This window comes from Alternaria rosae, assembly GCF_020736505.1.
Source record: "Alternaria rosae strain MPI-PUGE-AT-0040 chromosome Unknown BKA58scaffold_3, whole genome shotgun sequence".
Lineage (NCBI taxonomy): Eukaryota > Fungi > Ascomycota > Dothideomycetes > Pleosporales > Pleosporaceae > Alternaria > Alternaria rosae.
The window spans coordinates 1,506,032-1,528,447 of NW_025763572.1; the positions used below are offsets into that span (position 1 = coordinate 1,506,032).

General features: G+C 51.7%; 10 protein-coding genes across 10 annotated transcripts; 7 read left to right on the top strand and 3 right to left on the bottom strand.

Annotated features, from left to right (window-relative positions):
• The first annotated feature begins 765 nt into the window (after positions 1 to 765).
• Positions 766 to 2,899, top strand: BKA58DRAFT_334881 (cryptochrome-2). Its single transcript, XM_046168231.1, has one exon. The coding sequence runs from the start codon at positions 892 to 894 to the stop codon at positions 2,872 to 2,874; it is 1,983 nt and encodes a 660-aa protein (XP_046027582.1). The 5' UTR covers positions 766 to 891; the 3' UTR covers positions 2,875 to 2,899.
• On the bottom strand, positions 2,900 to 4,803 carry BKA58DRAFT_380136 (dynactin subunit 4). The gene has a single exon (XM_046169876.1). The coding sequence runs from the start codon at positions 4,717 to 4,719 to the stop codon at positions 3,004 to 3,006; it is 1,716 nt and encodes a 571-aa protein (XP_046027583.1). The 5' UTR covers positions 4,720 to 4,803; the 3' UTR covers positions 2,900 to 3,003.
• Positions 4,800 to 6,477, top strand: BKA58DRAFT_428054 (S-adenosyl-L-methionine-dependent methyltransferase). Its single transcript, XM_046173004.1, has 3 exons — positions 4,800 to 4,806; positions 4,888 to 5,209; positions 5,257 to 6,477. Exons 2-3 carry the CDS (start codon positions 4,979 to 4,981, stop codon positions 6,088 to 6,090), a joined length of 1,065 nt encoding a protein of 354 aa, XP_046027584.1. The 5' UTR covers positions 4,800 to 4,806; positions 4,888 to 4,978; the 3' UTR covers positions 6,091 to 6,477.
• Positions 6,478 to 8,803: 2,326 nt separating this feature from the next.
• BKA58DRAFT_428055 (uncharacterized protein) lies at positions 8,804 to 10,246 on the top strand (the record flags this gene model as incomplete). The annotated part of the gene is made up of 2 exons (XM_046173005.1): positions 8,804 to 9,312; positions 9,358 to 10,246. The coding sequence occupies 2 exons, from the start codon at positions 8,804 to 8,806 to the stop codon at positions 10,244 to 10,246; spliced, it is 1,398 nt and encodes a 465-aa protein (XP_046027585.1).
• Positions 10,247 to 10,531: 285 nt separating this feature from the next.
• BKA58DRAFT_357049 (glutaminase A) lies at positions 10,532 to 13,481 on the top strand. The gene is made up of 3 exons (XM_046168675.1): positions 10,532 to 10,943; positions 11,000 to 12,435; positions 12,486 to 13,481. The coding sequence occupies exons 1-3, from the start codon at positions 10,675 to 10,677 to the stop codon at positions 13,214 to 13,216; spliced, it is 2,436 nt and encodes an 811-aa protein (XP_046027586.1). The 5' UTR covers positions 10,532 to 10,674; the 3' UTR covers positions 13,217 to 13,481.
• A 320-nt stretch (positions 13,482 to 13,801) lies between these two features.
• BKA58DRAFT_467384 (uncharacterized protein) lies at positions 13,802 to 15,171 on the top strand (the record flags this gene model as incomplete). The annotated part of the gene is made up of 2 exons (XM_046175060.1): positions 13,802 to 14,458; positions 14,527 to 15,171. 2 exons carry the CDS (start codon positions 13,802 to 13,804, stop codon positions 15,169 to 15,171), a joined length of 1,302 nt encoding a protein of 433 aa, XP_046027587.1.
• A 55-nt stretch (positions 15,172 to 15,226) lies between these two features.
• BKA58DRAFT_380143 (uncharacterized protein) lies at positions 15,227 to 16,603 on the bottom strand. Its single transcript, XM_046169877.1, has 2 exons — positions 15,840 to 16,603; positions 15,227 to 15,794 (listed from the first exon to the last, which is right to left on the bottom strand). Exons 1-2 carry the CDS (start codon positions 16,525 to 16,527, stop codon positions 15,307 to 15,309), a joined length of 1,176 nt encoding a protein of 391 aa, XP_046027588.1. The 5' UTR covers positions 16,528 to 16,603; the 3' UTR covers positions 15,227 to 15,306.
• A 104-nt stretch (positions 16,604 to 16,707) lies between these two features.
• Positions 16,708 to 17,723, top strand: BKA58DRAFT_125150 (uncharacterized protein). Its single transcript, XM_046164255.1, has 4 exons — positions 16,708 to 16,869; positions 16,917 to 17,199; positions 17,259 to 17,328; positions 17,376 to 17,723. Exons 1-4 carry the CDS (start codon positions 16,777 to 16,779, stop codon positions 17,593 to 17,595), a joined length of 666 nt encoding a protein of 221 aa, XP_046027589.1. The 5' UTR covers positions 16,708 to 16,776; the 3' UTR covers positions 17,596 to 17,723.
• Positions 17,724 to 18,306: 583 nt separating this feature from the next.
• BKA58DRAFT_454582 (uncharacterized protein) lies at positions 18,307 to 20,973 on the bottom strand (the record flags this gene model as incomplete). The annotated part of the gene is made up of 1 exon (XM_046174516.1): positions 18,307 to 20,973. One exon carries the CDS (start codon positions 20,971 to 20,973, stop codon positions 18,391 to 18,393), a length of 2,583 nt encoding a protein of 860 aa, XP_046027590.1. The 3' UTR covers positions 18,307 to 18,390.
• An 80-nt stretch (positions 20,974 to 21,053) lies between these two features.
• On the top strand, positions 21,054 to 22,268 carry BKA58DRAFT_380148 (uncharacterized protein). The gene is made up of 2 exons (XM_046169878.1): positions 21,054 to 22,040; positions 22,106 to 22,268. Exons 1-2 carry the CDS (start codon positions 21,374 to 21,376, stop codon positions 22,168 to 22,170), a joined length of 732 nt encoding a protein of 243 aa, XP_046027591.1. The 5' UTR covers positions 21,054 to 21,373; the 3' UTR covers positions 22,171 to 22,268.
• Positions 22,269 to 22,416: the final 148 nt, after the last annotated feature.

Here is a 22,416-nt window from a genome sequence, read left to right on the forward strand (position 1 = left end):
ATGACGCATGAACCCGCTAGTGAGCCGTTCTTTCATCATCGCACGCGCACGCGCACCCGCCGCCCTGCTTTCCCTCTGCTTGCTTTTGACTATAGCTGCTACTGTCTTCGTGCATGCAGTGTGCAGCTGCACCCTCTCAACAACGTCTTTCGGTGCTACTTGCTAAACGACAATTGCTGTTCGCCCATGTGCGCCACCAATTGTCCCCGCAGCCAGCGCACCTCATTTCGGCTAGCAAAGCCGTGATACTGCCCAACAAGACAACTCATGTGCCTTAAGAGCACCCTGGACGGTGTCTGAACAGTGCCCTGCGTTTGCGTCTCTCGGAGCACCTTGGCTGTTTTTAAGGCTTCACGCTGCTAGAGGCGTGTTTGAGGTTGGGCATGCACAGAGTGATGGGCAAGTTTACTGACCGACATTTCCACGCAGTAAAAAGCTACCCAATTGTCGTCCACCTTGGACAAGCCTTGGCAAAAGTTGACATGAACTAATATCGTATGCGCATCCGCTGTGTTCTGTGTCAGGGGAAAAACCACCTGGGCTTCGAGTAGCTGTCAAACAACGTCGAGCTTGCAGCTGCAAAACCGTCAGCATCTTCACATAAGCTCAGGGTTCAATCGTAGTCCTAGGTCCCACCGTCGGAGAGTGCAGTGAGACCGATTGGTTTCTGGGATCTGGGATGGACCAACGAAGATTAGCGAGTGCCCTAGCTCCGATCGATGACAGCATTCATACCAGCCATGCGGTTTTCCCCAGTAGTTGCAGAGTACCTAGATATTATCTTTGCTGTAGTTCGGTGGGTCCATCACATGTAGTCGTCTGAGCAGTTCCTCGTTTTCTCTTCTCAAAGCTTCACCCTACTAATTACAACGACCACAACGTGTGTGAGAGATGTCGAAACCACGAGTGATCTACTGGTTCCGGACCGATTTAAGACTCCATGATTCTCCAGCCCTCAAAGCCGCATTGGATCTTAAGCCAGAGTGTCTGTACCCTATATGGACTTGGGATCCTCACTACGTCTATCGCGCTCGAGTAGGCCCCAATCGCTGGCAGTATCTCCTCGATTGCCAGAACGATCTCTCCAAGTCGATAACCAAGCTCAACCCAAAGTTAAAGCTTTTCCTTATTCGTGAAGCACCGCAAACGTTGTTACCCAAGCTCTTCAAGGCATGGAAGATCACACATCTGGTGTTCGAGAAAGACACCGACGCGTATGCAAGAGAGCGGGATGAAAAGGTGGCGGAAATTGCAAAGAAAGCTGGGGTTGAAGTCATCATAAAGACCGGGAGAACTTTGTACGATCCTGATGAGCTGGTCAAGCATAACCATGGAAAGCCGACCATGACCATCAACCAGGTGCAGGCTGCAGGAAAGAAGATTGGATCGATTCCAAGACCTATCCCCGCTCCCAAGTCCCTGCCCGACCCAGGAGAGACGGATCTGAAGTTTGATCAAGAAAAACCAGAAAGCGCGCCCGACATCAACGCGATCCAAAGAGACGGCGATGAAGCTTCGTACTCTGCTCTAGCAGGACCAAACGGCGATTTCGCAGTACCAACCATGGAAGAGCTAGGCCTGAAGCCTGCAACAACCTCGCACCGTGGCGGCGAAACGGAAGCATTACAAGCCCTCGACAAAATCATAGCGAATACAGACTACACAGCAACATTCGAGAAGCCAAAGACCGCTCCCACCGATTTCGAGCCCCAGTCCACAACCCTCCTCTCACCACACATGCACTTCGGCTCCTTGAGCTGCCGACTCTTCTACTGGCGCGCCCAAGACGTGGTCGACAAGTACAAGGGGAAAGCCTCGCAACCACCTACAAGTCTGACAGGCCAACTACTCTTCCGAGACATGTACTTTGGCGCGCAAGCAGGGCTAGGCTACTCCTTCGGCCAAACATACAACAACCCACACTGTCGCTTCATACCCTGGCACCTACCATCTAAGATCGACACCAAGACCAACCTCATCACCGGCGAGTATCTAGTCGATAATGCAGAAGCGGAAACACATTTCCAGCGCTGGAAACATGGTCGAACGGGATTCCCCTGGATCGACGCGCTTATGCGCCAACTTGCCCAGGAAGGCTGGATCCACCACCTTGGTCGCCATGCCGTTGCTTGCTTTCTCACGAGGGGTGGGTGCTACATCGACTGGGAGCGTGGTGCCGAGGTCTTTGAAGAATGGCTCATTGACCATGAAGCTGCGTGTAATATCGGGAACTGGCAATGGCTGTCCTGCACGGCGTTTTTCGCGCAGTTTTACCGATGTTACTCGCCCATTGCCTTTCCGCAGAAATGGGATAAGGAGGGGGAGTTTGTAAGGAAGTACGTGCCCGAACTGGCAAAGTTCGACAAAAAGTATATCTACGAACCGTGGAAAGCGCCGATTGCCGATCAGAAGAAGTGGGGGTGTTTGATCAAGGGGGATGGGTCAGAGGAGACGGGCGAAAGTAAGATGAAAGTCTATCCGAAGCCCATGTTTGATTTCGCAAAGAGAAGGGATATCTGTATTCAGGGCATGAAGAACGCGTATCATGTCAACCTTTACGGGAATTCGCCGCAGGTCCTCGATGGTACCTGGCGCAAGCTCTTCGAGGATGACGCGGAGGGTCCGACGGAAGGGAGTAAAGGGCCGCCGGGTGCGATGGTCAAAGAGGAGGATCATGAAGACGCTGATGGACATGAAGAGGATACGCATGTAGACGAGCCGCCGAGTCCGAAACAAGCGAAGAAGATGGCAGTGCGGAGTGAAAAGAAAGCGGGACACAAGAGGGAGGCGAGTCAGGGAACGCTAGACGGGATGGTGACGAGGAAAAAGAAGAAGGATGGGGAAGTTTTCCCTAACGACACGCACTTTGGGTAGCAGGATTTTGAGGAACAGATCCATTCGTAGCGGCTACTACAGTGGATTGATCGAGTAGCAATGTATCTAATCTCCTGTCCTCAAATAAACAAATGGGGTATCACAAACGCGCATCATCACCTTCTTAACCTACGCACTCGCTATGCGGCCCGCACCAACAACCGTCCAGAACGCCTCCTCCCGTTTCTCTCTCTCCCCTTTGCTTCCTCTCGAATCCCCCAAGCCCCTCTCTTCTGCGTTGACGTCTGCCTCGAACTCGATACGCACAAAGATCGGTATCTCAAGCAGGTCCTCGTCTTCGTCTAGCTCATCCTCGCCCCCAAGCTCGCTAAGGAAGCCTGGGATGACTTCAATAGCTACACTTGTCCAGTTCCTTCCTTTATCCCAAATCTTTCCTGCTTCGATTTGTCCTGTCTCGGCGTTGATGGTCGAGCGGCGAGGCATGGGTGCGGGACCTGAAGCGAGCGCGTCGTCCCAGACATCGGTGTTGGCACCAACTTCGAATTGTGGACATAGTATCGTTACGCGGGACTGTACTTTGCCGGGCGTGGTGCTTGAAGTGGCTAGCGTGACTTGGATGGGATCGAACAATGGGTTGCTGACGTGGAGGAGGAAGTGCGTTGCGAGGCCCGGACGGAGGGTGTCGTAGTTGAAAGGGGGTTGCGGGGCGGGCATGGAGCCGGGGACTGGTGGCACAGCTGGGTTGGGGGGTAATGCGCGGATGCTGAGCCTAGGGATATGATTCAGTGCCAACAGCTTGATCTTGTATCGTGTTGATGTTATCTTGGACTCTGGTTTGGACAGGATGTGCCGACATGACCGGCATCGCTTCGATCGCTTTGTGCAGAGGAGAGTGGGTATCGGTCGGAGCTCGTTGTCGAACTGCACATGAGGATCCAGCTGTGCGAGCTTCTGAGCAGGCGACAAAGTACTGCCCCAGCCGTCTCGTTTGATGCGTTCGATCGCTGCATTATCCGCGGCGGGGTCGTGAATGACCAGGCCTTCTAACTCCGACGCCGCCTCTCGCATCGGCGTCGGCTTGTTGCGCTTCTGCTTCTTCGCTGTGTTCGTTGAATATAGATTCATGATTCGGGAATAGGCTGAGGGCGAGGAGAAGTTCATCTCGAGAGGATTTGCTGGTGTCTGGGAGTCTAGCTGCGCCTTGTAAAAAGCACCTAGGTTTGAGAATAGATCGTCCCGTGTCGGTGGCTCATACTGTTCAACGTCCACAGCTGTAGAGTCGCTGGAAGGAGATAACGGGTTTCTCGAGTCTCTCTGCCGAGCCTCCAGCTCTTTGCGCCTCTCGCGCTCCTTGTCGCGCTCTTTCGCGGTTGGTATTGGCTTGCCTCCATTCGCTATCCGCGAAATCTGCGAATACACGCCTGTGTGTTTCTCGAACTCTAAGCCCGTCTCTATCGTACTCCAATGACAGTACGGACACGCGAGTATGTGTCGGTCTGGCACTCCCTGGTCCGCGTCAGGGTTGTCGAGAAGGTTGACTATGAGCGGCGAGATGCACACGGGGCAACTGAAGCAATTGCGCGTGCATCGGTTTCCATCGCTCTTAACCACGGAGCTCGGTACTTCGAACAAGCAGTTGGGGCAGTACCAGTTCAACGTTTCCTCTATCACGCATCGCGGACATCGTATTTGCAGGCAATCTTCGCAGTACAGGAGATGTTCGAGCGGGTAGAGGGCGTAGTTGGAGCGCGGGTTCCTCGGATCCAAGGTCTCTTCTTCGTCGTCAAAGGCAGCGAGGACGTGCGAGGTGCGTTTCGTAGAGGTCGTGGTGTTGTTGTCGAAGCAGTCGCAGGCGTAGTACGTATACGGAAAAGCTTGCGCCATGGCGAAGTCGCGAGTTCAAAAATGACGGTCGAAGCTGAGTGAGTGCTTCTTCCCCAGCCAGTCGTCCTGGTTGGCAAGGAAGTGGTGCTGGTGATGGACTTCTGGAGGGCGGAGGTAGATCTCGGTGGAGCCAAACGCCGATTGGTGCTGCAGCTCCAGGGTCTTGACGTATTGCTTTCTCATCGTCTCTCTTGCGCGCCGTCCGTTTTTACGTCGTTCATACCGCCATTGTACAGTCAATTCGTCTTCTACTGGCACTATGGCATTCTTTTCGATCCGCGCTTTCATCCCACCACTGAAGCGACGATGTTTGCCCCTCCAAACCACCCGGCGCTATGCAGTACAAGCGCCCGGCGCTCCAATGATGGAGATATTCAGTGGCCAACAGAAGTGGTTACAGAAGGAAAGAGCTGCAGCAGACAAAGAGAACAGCAGAGGTGTAGACTACCTAAGAGATGAGGTAGCATCAAGGCTGTGTGAGCGAGTATTAGTATGATGCTCCCCACTCTGGACATGAACTGCGACTAACGACCACAGGACATAAATCGGCATTTCCCCAAAGTCCTCGATCTCGGTGCAAACGCGTGCAACCTGTCCCGCGCACTCACTCTGCCCTCCGAAGACGCCCCGGATAAAGGCCCTCGATCCAAGCGAATTGGTACCATCACAGCCGCAGACTCGTCGGAAGCGCTCTTATACCGCGATGCCGATCTGCCCTTCAACAAAGAGATTGATATTGTCCGCGAGGTCTTGTCGACATCGGAGCTATTGCCATACGAAGCAAACTCTTTCGACGCGGTCTTGAGCAGCCTGAGTCTGCACTGGATCAATGATTTGCCATCGGTGTTGGCGCAAGTGAACAATATTCTGAAGCCAGATTGCCCTTTCATAGGCGTCATGATGGGAGGAGACAGCTTGTACGAGCTTCGTACGTCTCTGCAACTAGCAGAGTTGGACCGAAGAGGAGGTGTCTCAACGCATACCTCGCCACTAGCAGACGTCAAAGATGTGGGTGGATTGCTACAAAAAGCAGGCTTTAATCTCCTCACTGTGGACGTGGATGATATCGTAGTCGACTATCCTGATACCTTCTCGTTGATGAAGGACCTGCAAGCTATGGGCGAGTCCAATGCCGTGCTTGCACGAGAGAAGGGGCCAATCCAGAGGGACGTACTACTGGCTGCTGAAGCTATATACAAGGAACTCCATGGCAACGAAGATGGCACGCTTCCTGCGACTTTCAGGCTGATTTACATGATTGGTTGGAAGCCTAGTCCAAACCAAGCTAAGCCGTTAGAGAGGGGAACTGGCATGTTTAGTATCAAAGACCATCTAGAGAAGAATAGCAAGCCTGGTGGAGATAAGGAATAGAGACCAAATTAATTATTTGCTTTACCGACGACTGTAGATCCTGGCGTCCGAACGATACGGCAGAGTCTAGGCATCTTCACAGGCAATTGGTAATCTCAATCAAGAGACCATGTCTTGGAGTTTTGCTACAGGAGCTTTATACATATGTAATATACTATGGATAGCTCGGTCTTGAAACGACCTCATTGAGTTCCCATTACGATTTGATATGTTGCACGACTATATCGCTCCGGCTATTGAGTTCGTGATCAGACTTTTTGAACGCGTCCTCTCAAGTTTACTCCTCATCCCGTTCAGCTATGTAGATGGTGAGAACAGTCCGCGTTTTCTCGCCCGAACCAATCTCATGATCGGGTGTCACTGAAACCTCTCCATCTTTCAACTCGTCGACTGCATTTGCTTGGCCGTCGCGCTGAAAGTGGCTGGAGCGAAGGTTGGCGGCAGCAGCTGCGCGAGCGGGACCGAGAGCGGGACGTAAGCCATTGACGAGCTTTATACCAGCGTGTTCCTCGCCTTCCACCTCCTCCATGCACTCTCGCGCCATATGCCCTTCCTCGCCACACTTGTAGCAAATGAACGGCTCCGTAGACTTTACCTTGCTCCTCTCAGATTGCGGCTTCTCCTCCGGGCAGTTGCGGGCGATATGACCGATCTCGTTGCATTCGAAGCAGACGGGTAGTGGACGCTTGTTTGTTGCCTTGTTGAGAAGACCGATGATGACAGCAGGCTTAGCAGCCGACTTGTCTTCTGGGCAGTTGCGGGAAACATGTCCTGCTCCTTTGCAGGTGTAGCAGACGGGACCCAGACGCTGCTCCGGCTTCTTGTATATAACTCCAGTAGCGGTGACGGACCCAGCAGCAACCTCTGCGGTGCAATTACGTACCATATGACCTTCACCCCCGCACCTGTGGCAAGTGAAGGACATGTAGACCTTGTTGACGTGCTTCTTATCGTGTTTGGCTGTAAGAGTGGGAAAGTTCCCTGATACACCGTTCGCATCGGCCTTGACATTGTTGAATAGACCTGGGGCGGCCTTGCCCTTCTGCTGAGACCTCCAGGACGACACGTTCGAAGACATGTTGTTGAATTTTGTGTAGGGGCGACGGCTGGCACGGATGTCCTCGATATAGTTAACGGCCCATATCACACGGCGATCCTTCGTGTCTCGATAGTATCCTTCGCTGACCTTGATACGTGAAGCGATATCCTTCTGCAAAGCATAGTCTAGTGCCTTACTGAAGGCCTCATTCGTATTGGCAAACTCGAAATACGGCTCGTAACTACAGGACCATGGCTTCGCCATCTCATCGACGATACAGCAAACTGCGCAGTCGTAGAGCGCTGGGATTGAATGCTGGTAGCGCTTGATCTCGTCGACAGTTGGGAGCGTGTGGTAGAACTTGCTCTTCAGTCGATTGAAGATACGCTTCTTCAGCGAATCATATTTAAGAAAGTCGCAGTGTTTGTACATGACGATCAAGGCATCGGAGTTCAATGCCTCGAACGTATCCATGTCTATAGGATCACGCTCGCCAGCCTGCATGTACTTGTAGATCCAACGAATGGCATTCTTCGAGCCGTCAGGAATGGTCAAGACCGTGCCTCGTTCTTCGATGAGCTTCTTCCGAGCCACTGGAGAGAAGTGCGCTAGCAAATTCACGGAAGCACTCTCAAGACCGATGTATCGGTCATCGTCAGGACCAATGACAATGGCTGCCTTTGGACCCTTCCTGAAGCTGCTGTAGTTAGTACAGGTTGGAAATAAGAAAGGAAGAGCTTGTTAGGATAAACTTACTCGGCGAGCTGCTTTGGCGTAAGTTGGTCTGTCTTAGGCGGAAGCGTGTACCGAAGATTGGTCATCGTTGTCATCTCTAAAGATTCTTCCTAATCCAAGATGGTCCTACTTCGCTGTTAATAAGTATCTAGCAATCTGATAGCAATGTGATGAAAAGGTAAGTTGGTGGATCAAGGCCCACAAGAGCCATGAAGTCGTCACAAGACCATGTAACAGGGAGTGAGGGGTCGACTTACTGTGAACGCGGTTGAGTTAGTGATAGATAGGCTAGGTGAGGAGAAGAGAGTATAAGAGTATGGCCATGGTCTATATAGTGAGGAGTGTTTCTTCGGGCCTGTGCTGGAAGAACAGTGAACGAACCAGCACGTGAGAGCTGGTGAAGTCGCAACCATCTTTACTCCGGTGAAAGAACCGCTCAATATTCGTGCATGGAACTCTGGATTTGTATCACCAGCGATGCTACAGCGACACTAGGAGTACAAGGTTCGTGTTGTCGGCAAGATCGAGTAAGCCCTCCTCAGACCGGGACAAGTTGCTTTGTAGCGGCACCACTTCCAGAACGCACCGCCGATAAGAATTTATCGTCGCTGACCGTGGAACAATGTTGTTGATTGGTATATTGTCAACTCGCAAGATCGCTGATGTCACAAGCTCCAGAGAGCAAAACTGCTTCACTTCTCGATACTGTGCCTATCCAAACCCACAAACATGTGCGTGCTCTTGACATGTCGCGAAAAGAATACAATGAAGAAATCCATAGCAAGATTTACATGAAGCCAACGTGGTGGGTTGGGGTGGAGCAGTCGCGCTAGCTGGCCAGTCGTGTACTTCACCATGGGAGGCAACCGCACCTGCTTCCAGTATTGTTGAGCTACCCACGCAAGCACCGACATCGACCTCGTCACTACCATCGCTACGATGCATTGTCGCAGTATTGACGTTGGTCTGCATTCCCAATTCGATATCGAAAAACTACCTGAGTATCGCCCAAATCCTCACGATAGCACCAGCTTCACCCCGCGATTCGTCGATGAGAAGATATCGACGCGCAGCGTCTACGTCCCAGCTTTGCCTGGCAGTACCTTCTGGATCGAATATGCCGTGTCGCCGCCAGTCCCCGAAGGACACTACTTCCTTTTCAAGCTGTACATCAACGGCGCGCACGTCGTGAGCTGGTCGACAGGCAAGGACGAGGGATGGAAGGGTAAGACTATGTTTGGTCTATTCGAGAGCCCCGGGGATGGCGGTGACAGGAAAAAGTTCGAGAAGAGAGTGCTTTGCTTTACAACAAAAGATGACGTAGATGCATTCGACGAGACTGCACGCGTTGAGATAAGAGTACATCGTGCACACGGACGGAAGCGAGTCGAAAGACAGGCAGAAGAGTACAAGCAAACGGAGCACGCAAGGACTGAGACTGGGATAGGGTAGGCGCCCGCCGTGACACGCACGTACTATGCTAACCTTGATAGCCTTGTAAACGCTGGGCCTGCGGGACCACAGCATCCGAAGCGGTTTTACAAATTCGCCCTGATCGACCCCATCGATCAGCCCTTTGCGACATTCCGATACTACTGTCGCAACTGGGATCAACTGCGCGAGTTGGGGTTGCTGGATCAAAATCGCGGTGGTGCTGGCGAAGAGAACGACCTCCCAGTGATAGAGCCAAACGAAGGTGGTGGTACTAATGAAGCCATCGAGGGAACAAGGGCCTGTATCGCCACGAGCAGGGATTCAGAAGATGTCTTTCAGGACTGCAAAGAGAAATTCAATGGACGAGCCGCGAGTGCTACAAGCATACGAGGACAGACTAAGAATTCGTCAAGCCCTACTCGATCCACATCAGTGGGGAGGCGAAAACCCTTTACCCACAGAGCGTCCCTACGACTTGTGAGCGATACAGAGCGGTCACGCGCCTACATCCCACGCGGTGCACCAGACCCGAAGGCAGATCTGCCGGTTGAGCATGCAGGCGAGAGTGCACAACAGCGCCATGGCGTTGTCCGTACAGCAACTTCGTTCTACCGGCTCTCCATACCACCATCTATCAGACTTGGGCCTCCAGAACCAGCTTCACGGCCTCTTCCTACGCTGCCCATCAAGAACGAGTTCGAGGCATCCACGTCATACCACCCGCATCCTGCGTATCCGCTAGACGACTGGGCTGTGCGAACTCCAAGCCCCGTCAAATCGGTTCGGGACGGCATATCCACTCCACCGCCATATAAACGCAGAGAGCAAGGTCGGTCGGCTTCTGCATTGATGAGCGTGATTACATCTGCTTGGAAACGTCGAGGATCACAGACGCCGAACGCAACGCTGCAAATCGATGCTGACGAGGATGCGCAAAGATTGTTGTGATGTTGGGAGGCGTGATAGAGCTGCTGTGGGCAGTGTGGTTACAAGGGCTTTGAAGCGGGGAAGTTGACATCGCGAGATCGAAGGATAGAGTGAGGTTGAAAGTCGATGGCTTGCGTCCGAGAGCTTCTGATACTGCTGTGCGCTACTCAATCAACATTCGAGATGTCATGAGGTCAGGACGCGTAAGATGAAACGTGGGACGATTGCCGATCGGCACTATGATGCAAGGCACCACGCCGTGATTCGCTCCTCCACAACCCCGCAAACCGCAGCTACCTGGAGCTTCCATCCCGGCTGACAGCTCCAACACTGTTGCGTGCTTCATGCTTCTTTGCTTATACAATAGCCCATAACTCATGATTCCGTTATCATAGCATCGAGCATATCCTTTGGCATTGATTTTGCGGCGGTAGTTCGCGAGCTACACCATGCGTCCCTTCACTGTCGCAGCTGCGGCGCTTCTAGCAAGCGTGGTAGATGCGTCGACTCTCCAGCCACCCGTCCTTCCGTTGATTGTGCGAAACCCATACCTCAGTACATGGCTGCAAAACGCAAGAGAAGAGCCATGGAGCAAATGGCCCATGTTCTGGACTGGATCCGAGGTCGGCTTCAGTGTCATGGCGTCTGTCCCTGACACCAACGAAGTATACCCGCTACTCGGCCGACCTCATGATTCTCTGGAGCAGAAGAATAAAGAGTATGTTTGCTCGAATCTCTCGGAGCGCAGCCATTGCTGACTCTTGCTGTTTTTAGCTACGCGATAGCGTACCCTATATACCGAGGTGCTAAATACGACGCGTCGACCACCAACCTTACGTATTCCATACCAGCGCCCGATGCACTCCGCTCAGCAAAAGACGTCGAGATCATTTTGTCTTTCCTCTCGCCCATCACACCGACCTCGACTTTGCGCCAGACCATACCAGCAGCATACCTGTCTATACACGTAGAAGGGACGTTCGATGTCAACATATACGTGGACGTGAATGGACAATGGGTTAGCGGAAAGAGGGAGAGCCTGATAGAATGGGGCTTGTTCCAGCATGTAGCGCCTGGTCTGAACGACAAGTTGAAGACGTGGCAAGTCAAGCGGCAGGTTGAGCAGCTCTTCACCGAGACGAACGATCAGCCCGAGTGGGGCCAGCTGCATTTCACTGGGCCGGTCGATGCGCGCCATGAATCGGGCACATCTGCGCTCTTGCGCCAGCGGTTTGCTCGAACCGGGACATTGCAGAACGAGGTTGATGGGAACTTCCGCGCTGTCATGGATGAAGAGCCCGTGTTTGCGTTTTCGAAAGCCTTCAGGCTGGCAAACTCGTCCACTACTGGCTCCAAATCCAGCAGCAACAGCGACAGCGTGCTGTTTACGATAACCCACATCCAGGATCCAGTGACACAATATGCATCCGCGCGCGGTCTCACGTTCATGCGGCCATTGTGGAAGTCCTGGTTCCCTCAAGATGACAAGCTCATTCAATTCCATTACGGCGACTTTGCAATGGCAAAGAGTCTCGCTGGCAACTACTCGGAACAGCTGCGCGTTGATGCCTACCAATCTGGCTCGACAAACTACGTGGATATTGTTGCCTTGTCTGCACGACAGGTCATGGGTGCCACTAGCTTCTCCGGAACTAAAGACAATCCGTTACTTTTCCTTAAAGAGATCTCCTCCAACGGCAACAGTCAAACAGTTGACGTCATCTTCCCGGCCTTCCCGTTCTTCCTGTACACGCAGCCTAGGTGGTTGGCATATCTGTTGGAGCCACTTCTGGAACATCAGCTGTCCGGCCAGTATCCCAACAAGTACTCGATGCATGACCTTGGCGCACACTTCCCTAATTTGACAGGACACGCCGATGGACGGGACGAGTACATGCCTGTTGAGGAGTGTGGCGATATGCTGATCATGGGTCTGGCACTGGTCAACTCGTTGAGCTACAACTCCGACGCACAAGCTCAGTCCATCTGGTCAGCTATCGGCAATGACGCAGGCCTTAGTATCGATGCAACCAACGCATTCTCTCTGAACAGCGTCGGACTGCACGATGGAGTCGACTACATCGATGAGACTTGGGGCGGAAGCACTAAAGGCATTGACCAAGCGAAGAAGTGGCTGGAGGGCAGCTACGACCTGTGGAAGCAATGGACAGGCTATCTTGTTGAAGACGCTCTTGAGCCTCACAACCAGCGTAAGTATTGACTCGCGATAATTCGAAGTACAAGCTAACGAGTATTCTAGTCTGCACTGATGACTTCGCTGGCTGGCTGCCACTTCAAACAAATCTTGCCCTGAAGGGCATTGTAGGCATCAAAGCCTTCAGTGAAATCGCAGACCTCATGGATCGACCGGGTGACGCAAAACACTACCGCAACATCTCCGAGACGTACATCAAGAAGTGGCAAGAATACGGCATGTCGCGCGATGGCACACATGCTAAACTCGCGTACGATTGGTACGGCAGCTGGACTACTCTGTACTCGCTTTACGCCGATGCTGTACTCTGCTTCCACCCCACCATCACAAACTCGTCTTCGATATCAGAACAGCCAGATTACGCATCTGGACACCATCAAGAGCAGAGGCCTTTGTCGTCTTCCAAGCACTCCTCTGGCCGCGAGCCCATCACAGAGGATTTCATTCCGGATAAAATCTACAACCTCCAGAGTGACTGGTACTCTACCGTGATGCAGAAGTACGGACTTCCCCTCGATTCTCGTCACTTGTACACCAAGTCCGATTGGGAGTTTGAAGCCGCTGCAGTTGCGAATAAGAAGGTGCGCTCCGAGATTCTTGATCGGGTGGCGCTTTGGTTGAATGAGACCGTCACGGATCGCCCTTTTACGGACCTGTATGTCACTGAAGGTGATGGTGGATTCCCTGGGCCCTGGTTCTTCGCGAGGCCTGTCGTTGGTGGGCACTTTGCGTTTTTGACGCTTGAGAGGGCTTGTGGTGGGAATGGAGGGAAGTAAGATGGAGGACGCTGACGAGTGAACATGACAGCATGTAAAGGGCAGTCGGCGGTGAGAAGGTTGGACGCTACGTGGATGCGACTATTCAACACCATTAGTTCAATATGAATTCGCAGCGCTATGTTGCAGCATAGTCTCATTGATCTAGAGTCTTCTGATCTAGCCGTGTCCGGCGCAACCGGAGTACAACCTTTTAGCGCTTCAATGTATCTCTCCTAAACAATAATCCTCACACCTACGCACATTTACATCAAGATCAACCAAGAAACTTGCGTCTAAGTTTCATGACGCCGTATCCGGTATCGCATGGCGGTCAATCGGTGTACTGTACTTCTCATGGTTGAGTTGGTGTACCTGCTTTGTGCCGAATACGGCGCGCTCAAAGAAAGTGATGTCTCACGTCGATGGCTTCGGAAGGTTTCACCTTCGTCAAAGGGCCCCTGATCAACAAAGGGTGCGCGACATGGAAATGATGTCTTTTGGCAGCGAACCTTGGAGTTCTCGAGTCCTGCTGAAGATCACCACCACACCCTCTGAGCCACCAATTCGAGCATCGATTTCTCCGACGAATACGCGGACGACACCATGGTCCTTTGTCATGCTAGCGGAAGAGTTGTTTCGAAACACGATCAATATTTAGACGATGAAGCACGAAAAGAGGCGGATTATTATCGATACATTGACCAGATTGATGTTTACAACCAAAAGACTGCGGACGCTTCTACTGATAACGTTGAAATCATTATCGATGAGCAAAGGTATAGAACGCTATATTGTGAGAGGGGAGGAAGTTATTGGGAGTTCATCAAAAAGTTCAGGCAGAACGCCGCATATACTATCCGAACAACTGTTGATCGCGCTACTTTGAGGATGTGCTCGACCTTCGCTGATGAGCACTTCGCATACAATCCGGGAGTCAAGACGCTTCACCTGCCAGTGCGTTATCCGAGACAACATCATGCTGCTCTGGGTGAGACACCGACTCAGTATTTCAACGACAACTATAATTATTGTGTCGATGGAAAAAGACTCGCCGAACAACCTGATGACCAAATGGCGTTTATACGACCGAAGGAAATCAAGAAATTCATCATTCCGTGGCTGAAAAGAGTGCAGAGGCGCCCACTCGATCTAGTAAAACCTGATGGCGCTATTGTCATGGGGATTCCACCTGCACTTGAGGGTAAGATTCATCTCTACAATGCTATGCTGCAGCTAGGCCTGCCGAAATTCGTACAACTGGTAAGGGAATCTCCTTCAATGCCTAACTATTTGTAAACATGAACTGACCATACACCCAACGTCTCTAGCCACTCATTGACGCAATAGTCATGGAGATGTACAACAATAGACTCAACGCGTGCCACCTCGCCACTCTAGAGCATACTGTCGGGCGCTTCTACTCTAGGGGTGTTGCTGTGCTTGATCCAGTTCTCTGTCACTTCATTGGAACGTATCCTCACAGGACCTCGCAAGACCGCAGAGACGTCAAACCTTCAACTGAGAGTGGCACCAAATCCTCAGATGACATGGATGATCCTGACGAACAACCGCCAGAAGAAGCGCAGGGTGTTGATAATCAATCGGGAGAAGAACCACCATCACCATCACCAGAACCAGAGAGTAACTTCGACTTCAAGAACTCAGAGAGAAAGTACCTCGGTTACCATGATCAACCCGCGGGCCGCGAAATACCTTATGATAAAGACACATATCTTCTCCCCCCTGAACTGCCTGTCATCGGTCATAGTATAAAGCATTGGTCGGGAGTTCGCTGGAATGGGAGCACAGCTGCGGCTCATAACGGATTTCCTCTCAACATTGGAAAATACAAGAAATTCATTCGGAGGAACGCGACGGATGCGATCAATGGAAATGACTATCTTGAAGAAGAGACAAACCGATTGGCAGATCAGTCCGACTACCAAAAGAAGGGACCGGGGGAGGGCAATTGATAATCTCTTCCTGGTACCACGGTTACTTCCTCTATGTCCTAGTCCGACCTATCGAGGGTTAGTAATACGATTTACATCATGTGCGTAATCGCCAGCCGAATACCACGTCTTCTTCAATGTTTTATTTGCATGCTTCTATCCAAGATACAGTGAACGTCTCTTCCACACAAACAATACTTCGGCAGCGACTGGAACGAAAACGACGGTGGCTACAATTTGACCAAAAGTCCACTGCCCATCTGGAAAACTCCCACCAGCTGCTCGGATCATGACACTTTGTAGCTGTCGTAGCCGAAAGAGCGCCCAGAATTGTACAACTAGTGCGATGGCAACGACAACGTTGATTCCTAGTTCTGCATACCACCCGACAAAACCTCCACTAAACGCAGAACAGCACTTTGTCAGCCAGGTTTGTTTGTGGTCCATGTCCTCTAAAGCGGAGGAAAGGATCTTCGAGATGACGACAATGGACAACAGCAAATAGCTGATAATGCCAAACGCTGTGGTGAGATTGCGCTCATGTGAGCTGAGAGTGCTAACGCCTTCAAAACAGACGCCCGCGATCACGCTCCATTCTTCCGTTGTTATGGCGGTGTTTGGCGCATTTCCGATCCGGCTTTCACCTGCATTGATTAGTCAATTTTCATCAGTATAGTATCGCTACTCACCAAAAGTTCCTCCCATGCGAGAGAAGAAAGGGCAAAAGCCCATAGCCCAGCATATAACGAACAAAACAAAACGTTGTCCTCTACGAGCATCGGAGAGGGGCCCAGGGTGTCCATCAGCGCCGCTTCTTGGCTCTTCGTATCCATCTTCTTGAACATCAGTACCACTAGACGACCGTCTTCTAGCCACATCTGTTGCGCTGCTTTCCAAAAACATTCGTGAACGCAACACCATCGGAAGGAGAGGTAGAAGCGTGAGCGACGAGACAAGCCAAGCAATCTCAACTGTGAACCCGCCCATCCCAACGGCGTTGACCCCAAAGTCAACCCCAGAGAGTGTTACGATGCTGGCAGTCTGTATCGCGAAGGTAAAAAAGACGGCGCTGTCGAAAAAGGTTCTTGTAGCGTTCGCGACCAATAACTTCCCAAGGCCTGGATGGCCTTTGACGCTTCCTTCAAACCACATCGATGTCGCTACAAGACATGCGCATATGATGCTTTCAAGGATGTAACCAATCGCCATACCAATGCCACTGATATCTGGATTTCCTGAGCCCCATAATGCTCCGCATACATTGGTTTTGCAGTCTTTCACAAGGCTGAAGTCTCCGCCCGTGGCGTTGCGGAGCAGATTGATGTATGCTGTAAAGTCCGTTCGTGTGGAAAGGGCGAGACAACCCGATGGGTCCATTGTCGAAAGCCGTCAGTATAAAGAAACAGGAAAGGAAAGACTGGAAAGTTTGTTGCAATGACCAAGAAAGGATGCCAGCTCTGATGGGGCTGAACTCTGCCTTATCGCTCAGCTGAACCTCCCCCTCCCGCGATAAGCTTGGCCCCCAACTTTGTGGAGTTTCTAGACCGACGCCTCATTGCGGCTGAGATTGACACATGAAAAGAACTACATACATATATCAGGCGGTTTCTCTAGGTTGAGCTTCAGATGGTCATCTTTTCCCTCTGGCTATCGAAGATGGAAGCGTTTCTTTTGTACTTGCTCGTTCTGAATCTCGTTACGATGGCAAGCGCGCAATTTGTAAGAAACCCAACTTTCCGTCGGCGAGACTGAGATTTACTCTACAGCTTGACACTACGCTCGTCGTCTCTTCATCATCTGCATTGGACTCAAGTGTCTTTGCGGGACTAAGCTCTCAATTCAATGGCCAACAATCGGTATTCATTACCATAACGCGACCATCCACAACAACAACAACATCATCATCATCATTGTCATCTTCCCCGCCCCCGGAATTTTCTTCGGCAATTCCATCTCCGACAGCAGTTCCGACAGAATCTCCATCTCCGCCAAATCCGACCAGTGCCCTACCACCTAGTTCGGGCGGCAGCCCTACAGGCTTCTCTACAGGTATCTACACACTGCAAAAGCATCTAGAAGACCTTATCTATATGCTAATATCGGGACAGGCTATACCGTTGGCACAGCAGTAGGCGGATCGGTTGGCGGATTACTTATAATTTCCTTGCTTTTTTTCTGGTAAGAGTTCGTTTGTCGTGTCGCCCTCATACATACTGACTTTCCAGGTTCCGTGCACACAAGAAGAAGAAGTTGCGGCTATCTATTAGTAGCGGATCAGCGCCATCAAACAAGCTTGGAGAGAAGGTGACAGAGGTTACAAAGACCGACGTTGTTCCGAAGAGGAAGCCACTGTCGACGAATCCTACAGCTTCTGGAACAGGGACAGGAACTCACGTGAGGAAGCTAGATGGTGGCAGAACTTTAAAATCTACCAACACGCTGTAGGATAGATACTTTTCACGTCAGTACATTTGGCGGCGAACCGCCTGGGTCACGCGATCTCGCAACATTCTTTTCTATTATCTGATGATGATGGAATCATCAAACTATCGAGGATCCATAGCTACGTGATACAAGCACATGTGCGACCCGCGCGGTGCTCGGTTTGAACTTCGTATTGATGCAAATGGACCGATGCTCCTCCGATCATCTTCGCTCGTCGTTCTCCGAACACTCTCGAATCTGCGCCTGAAAACTGCAAATGGGTATCGTAGTTAGGCCGCTTATACGTGAACAATATATGCGTCGTGTAACCTCGGGGGTACATGGTGACTTGACTGTGATGATACGCTTGCGACACGTGCCTGTTTTGGGGCTCTCGGTCATGTTTGATTTGCCTCTAGACCATGAGGTTCATCCGATAGACCATGCAAATGGTGGGCATGCTGAGAGACTGAAGGTGCGCAACTTTGGCGCTTGGTTTCGTCTTTCATGTCTGATTTGGCGTGTTCTTTTGCAATCATCTCATATTTGGGAGATAAGGTCTTCTTCAGAATCATCGCGTACGTATCGCAAAGGAAGAGATCTGAGCGTCAGGCATGCTAATAATGCCTTCTGTGGTATAGTGGGGTGACATGATGCCCATGTGTTGGGATTCTGCTTGGCAAGATCGCACTGTACGCTTGGTATTCGTAACTAATGCCAACTTCTCGGGCGATGGCTCCATGCTGCGCAGACGAGTAGAGAGAGCTGCTGTAGACTGTGCGATTCCAGTAAAGTCTGGGATATTTTTGTCCCAACTCAAAGCTCTTCGTCCTCTTTGTTGTCATTTAGTGGTTGGTTTTGAGTTTCATCATCCTCGTGGATGTCGGTATCGTCCCAATCTACCTCAACATCGTAGCGTTGAGATACTGTAGACATAGGTTTGCACGGTCGCACTGCTGTGTTAGCCGGTACTGCAGGCTCATGTGAAGATACTTGGTATCCTCCAGGTCCGTCACAACCTGGTGAGACCTGGTGAGGACTCAAGGACTGATGCATTGCCGTCTCTTGTGTCACGACAGATCCGACGTCTGTAACTTGTTTAGGTAATGTGGCATCGATGGTTCCTTGAGATTCATCGTCGCCAATACTATCGCTGCTACCCTCATTCGCTGTCTGTTTAGATCGGGAATTGGGACTGTCATGTCGCGAAACACGTCCATCCTTGGTCGCCGACGATGGAGAATCTCCCTCTTTTTGCGATACGCGGGAACCTGGAGACTCAGCATGTGTCACAGACTGTTTCGACCTTTCCGCTGCAAACCCAAGTTCAGTCAAGTGATGCTCGCCATTGCTGCCAGGAATCGCTGCTTTTTCTGCGGGAGATGCTCCGGTTGCCTCGCCGATTGCCGGGGATGCCAATGCTGATGTAATCGGCGGGAGTGGTGCTGTGGATGCATAAACTGTTGCTATTCCCTGCGTTGCAGCCGTCAATTCACGCTGTGCCGCTTGTTGAGCTGCAGATCGAGCTGCGAGAGGACCATAGTCGAATTTCGACCAGTCAATTATGGTAGGGTCGTGTGTGGCCGCAGTTGTCTTCTCTGGATCTTCGAGCCAGTCTATACGACATGTTTTCGAATAGTCGAACCAGCCAACAACGCCATCATCCTCTCGCGCACCGTAGGCCATTCGGGACTCCGCACCAGTGTTGTGGTCGATGTCGAAAACGCCGTGCTCGTATACTACTACGGTAGAGCTGTGCGTGATTGAGATGCAGCCCCCTTCTTTTAAGGCTGCACTAGGATACCATGACTCCAAGACACGTCTATGCTCCGGATTAGGCGTAACTCGGCTCATCCAAGCGGGTTTGTTCCCATGGAAACGTACTGGCTGCGTGTCCGGGACTCCGATGAGCTTGAGGTACACTGCTGCTAGAAGAAGTCCTCGCTCGGTAGCGACGTGGACCTTCCCGTTGTAGAGATAGAGATCACAGTCGACAACATCTCTAGTGGGCTCGACTTTCAAACCATCTTCGCGGCCAAGGTCTTCGGATGTCCAAAACTTCTTCCTGGATAGGCGAAGCGCTTCCTGCCGCAGAACAAGCATCTTACGACCAAAGACATGAACCTCGTTTTCATTAGTGAAAGATCGTTTCAGCCTGTTTGAGGGCTCATTCATAACCTCGAATGGGTACTGATGTTCAAGCAAATGAGAGCATAGGAGGGGTATGCTGTAAACGTCATAGTCGAAAAAGGTAACTCCTTCCTCTGGGAAGCGATCCTGATTGGCATGCAAGTGGTGATCATCCAGAGACTTCTTCATCTTGGTATTCCGCCTCTTTATGGCCTCGTAGCTCGCTTTAGCCCTTTTGTGTGAAGCTACCTCAGGCTTCTCTAAACCCTCGAGCTTCCGCTTACTGCGCTTAGCCGGCGGCGTGACTGTTTGGCTTAAAGTAGGACTAAGCTTTGACTTTGTACTACCTGCCTTGCATTCACTGGTCTTCGCGTCTTCCGTCTTGTGGATGTCCTTCCCCGCGCTCAGTTGCCGTGACTTGGGGGTTAAGGCGGCGCCGTTGGTGACGGATGCATCGGGCGGCACCGTGGTCGCGTCCTTGGTGCTAGCATAGAACTGCTTTAGCAAGCTAGCTTTGGTGTCTTGACTTGGGATCCGTGGAGTAAGCGCCTTTGCCTCTGGCTCCGCATCGGGTGCTGTGATCTTGCAATTGTCTTTGACACTGCTTCTCGTCCCAGGGCTCTTTGGCTCGTGAGAGACTGTCTCCAATACAACAGCTCTGCTAGGAACAACAGGTTGCTGTTTGAACTTAGTATCACGGAGCTTCTTCCTGTCTTCCTCGGTCATCTTCTTGATGTCAAGTAGACTAGGGACCTTCTTGTCTGCATCGACGTTCTTCTCCACCGCTGGTGCGTGCACATGTTCTTGTCCGTACGCGACTATAGTCGGTTGCGTTTCTCCAGGTCCGCTATGCGCTTTCTTCTTTGCATGCAGCCCATCATCTTCAGTTGCCTCTTGTTTGCGCTTCCGGGAAACCTGCCCAATAGAGTCTGTAGCTGCACTTCCGCGGTGTTTTTGAACGTCGATTGATCTATCGCGGATCTCTCCGGCTGGGGGTGGGGTGCGCGTGCGCCTGTTGTCTCGGTGCTTGGATTGTTGTTCGCGCTGAATGTCTCGCCCTGGCGACATGCCCCGCCGGTCGCCATGTCCACGTCTGCCACCGTGTAGACGTGCACAATTGCGGCCACGTTCTTTCTGCATTCCTTGGTTTTGGGCTTGAAGTCCTTCTCTCGCCTTGTTTTGAATATGGGCACTGGTCGCAGTCTTGGGGTGAATGTTGTGGGTGCCGTCAGTATTTTGGTGCGAACCGCCATTGCGTTTTCTGGCCATGGTGTCGATGGTTGAGGATAGCACAAGATCTGTGATTGTCATACCGAAAGGTCGTGTTTAGAGATGGGCAAGTTAAACTAGGTGACAAAGGTGTTGTGTGGGTCCATTGTTACGCTAGTACCACACGCTCTACCTAGTATTGTCCTTGTCACCCACATTCACTACGGCCATGCTTTCAAAGTGCCCTTCTCGAAGAATAGCCGTCGACGGGTTGCTCTAGGCGCCGCCGAGAACGAGGTGTAGCGCTGTGAGCGCGTAGTTGCGTCACCACGGCGTTGCGGGCGCTGTTGCCAATCATAGCAGGCAGGCGCAGCCTACAGTGAAGGGTCATATTCTTCCATCGCAGTAATGCAGAGTCCCGACTTGGCTTAACAGACGTGGAAAGCTTCGAAACAACCGAATGCTGCCGCCACGCCATCGAGACGACCAAGCCACAGTTGCAGACGTGAAGCTCGAAGAGAGCTTTCGCAGCATGGACATAGATACTACGGCTTCTCTTGACAAAAGCCAGAGGGAGGCATTTGGCAACCTTTCATACCAAATACGCGCTCATATCCTGGAAGGTCCTCCGCTTTTGCTTGTCGTGTCTCATTCGGGCACGTCGTCGGACTACGCCCACCAGTGTTCTGCTGCCAAAGGTGTCGTTTCCGTCGATCGCAGCCGTCAAATGACCAAGCAAGCCGAGAGCGACCACCGTCTATATGCCATCGAAATTCAAGTTCTGGCTCTTGCTGCGGTTTCGCAGGCTTTTCAAACCGGCTATCGGGAATACCCAGACGTTTCACATGTCGCTCTTGCCATGGGCCCCATCTTACCGGGTTACGCTATGTGTGTCCTCGATTGGCTTGTTCGCTGTCTCGGAAGCAAGACAACGACATCTTTCATCCCAGATGACCCAGAAGTCGATGGCGAAGACAAGTGGTATTGGCTGTATAGCTATGCGGCGATGCGCGCTTTCGGTATTGACGCTACTGAAGATCTGCAGGCGTTCATCAAGCGTCTTATTGATCATGACAGCCTCGTCGCGGAGATGAACAGCTACCTACGTCTTCTGCGAGCCCTGCAGCCTTCGGATTCAATCGTCAGGTATCTTGCTGTAAGAACAGCCAGGCAGATGTTGGGGAATACGCACAGGTTGTCGGAGGCGCAATGCGACGCTATAGGCGCAGCACACCCGCACTTCGCCGCGCTCGTTAACGAGCAATTGTAAAAGTCGAGGTTATGATCTCTTGTCGAACACCAGGCAGCGGTGAGGAGACGGGTCCCAATACAATAAGCAAGTAAACCTCATTGTTGGTCCAGATGTCGAGGCAAGGCGGGGTCCCGGAGCTCCACATACTAAATCTTTTCGGAAAGGTTTGCCTGAGGACAAGGGACCCATCCAACAACAGGTATCTTACATCACGTCCACCACCTCAACCAAATGCGCAAGTCGGTCAGCTG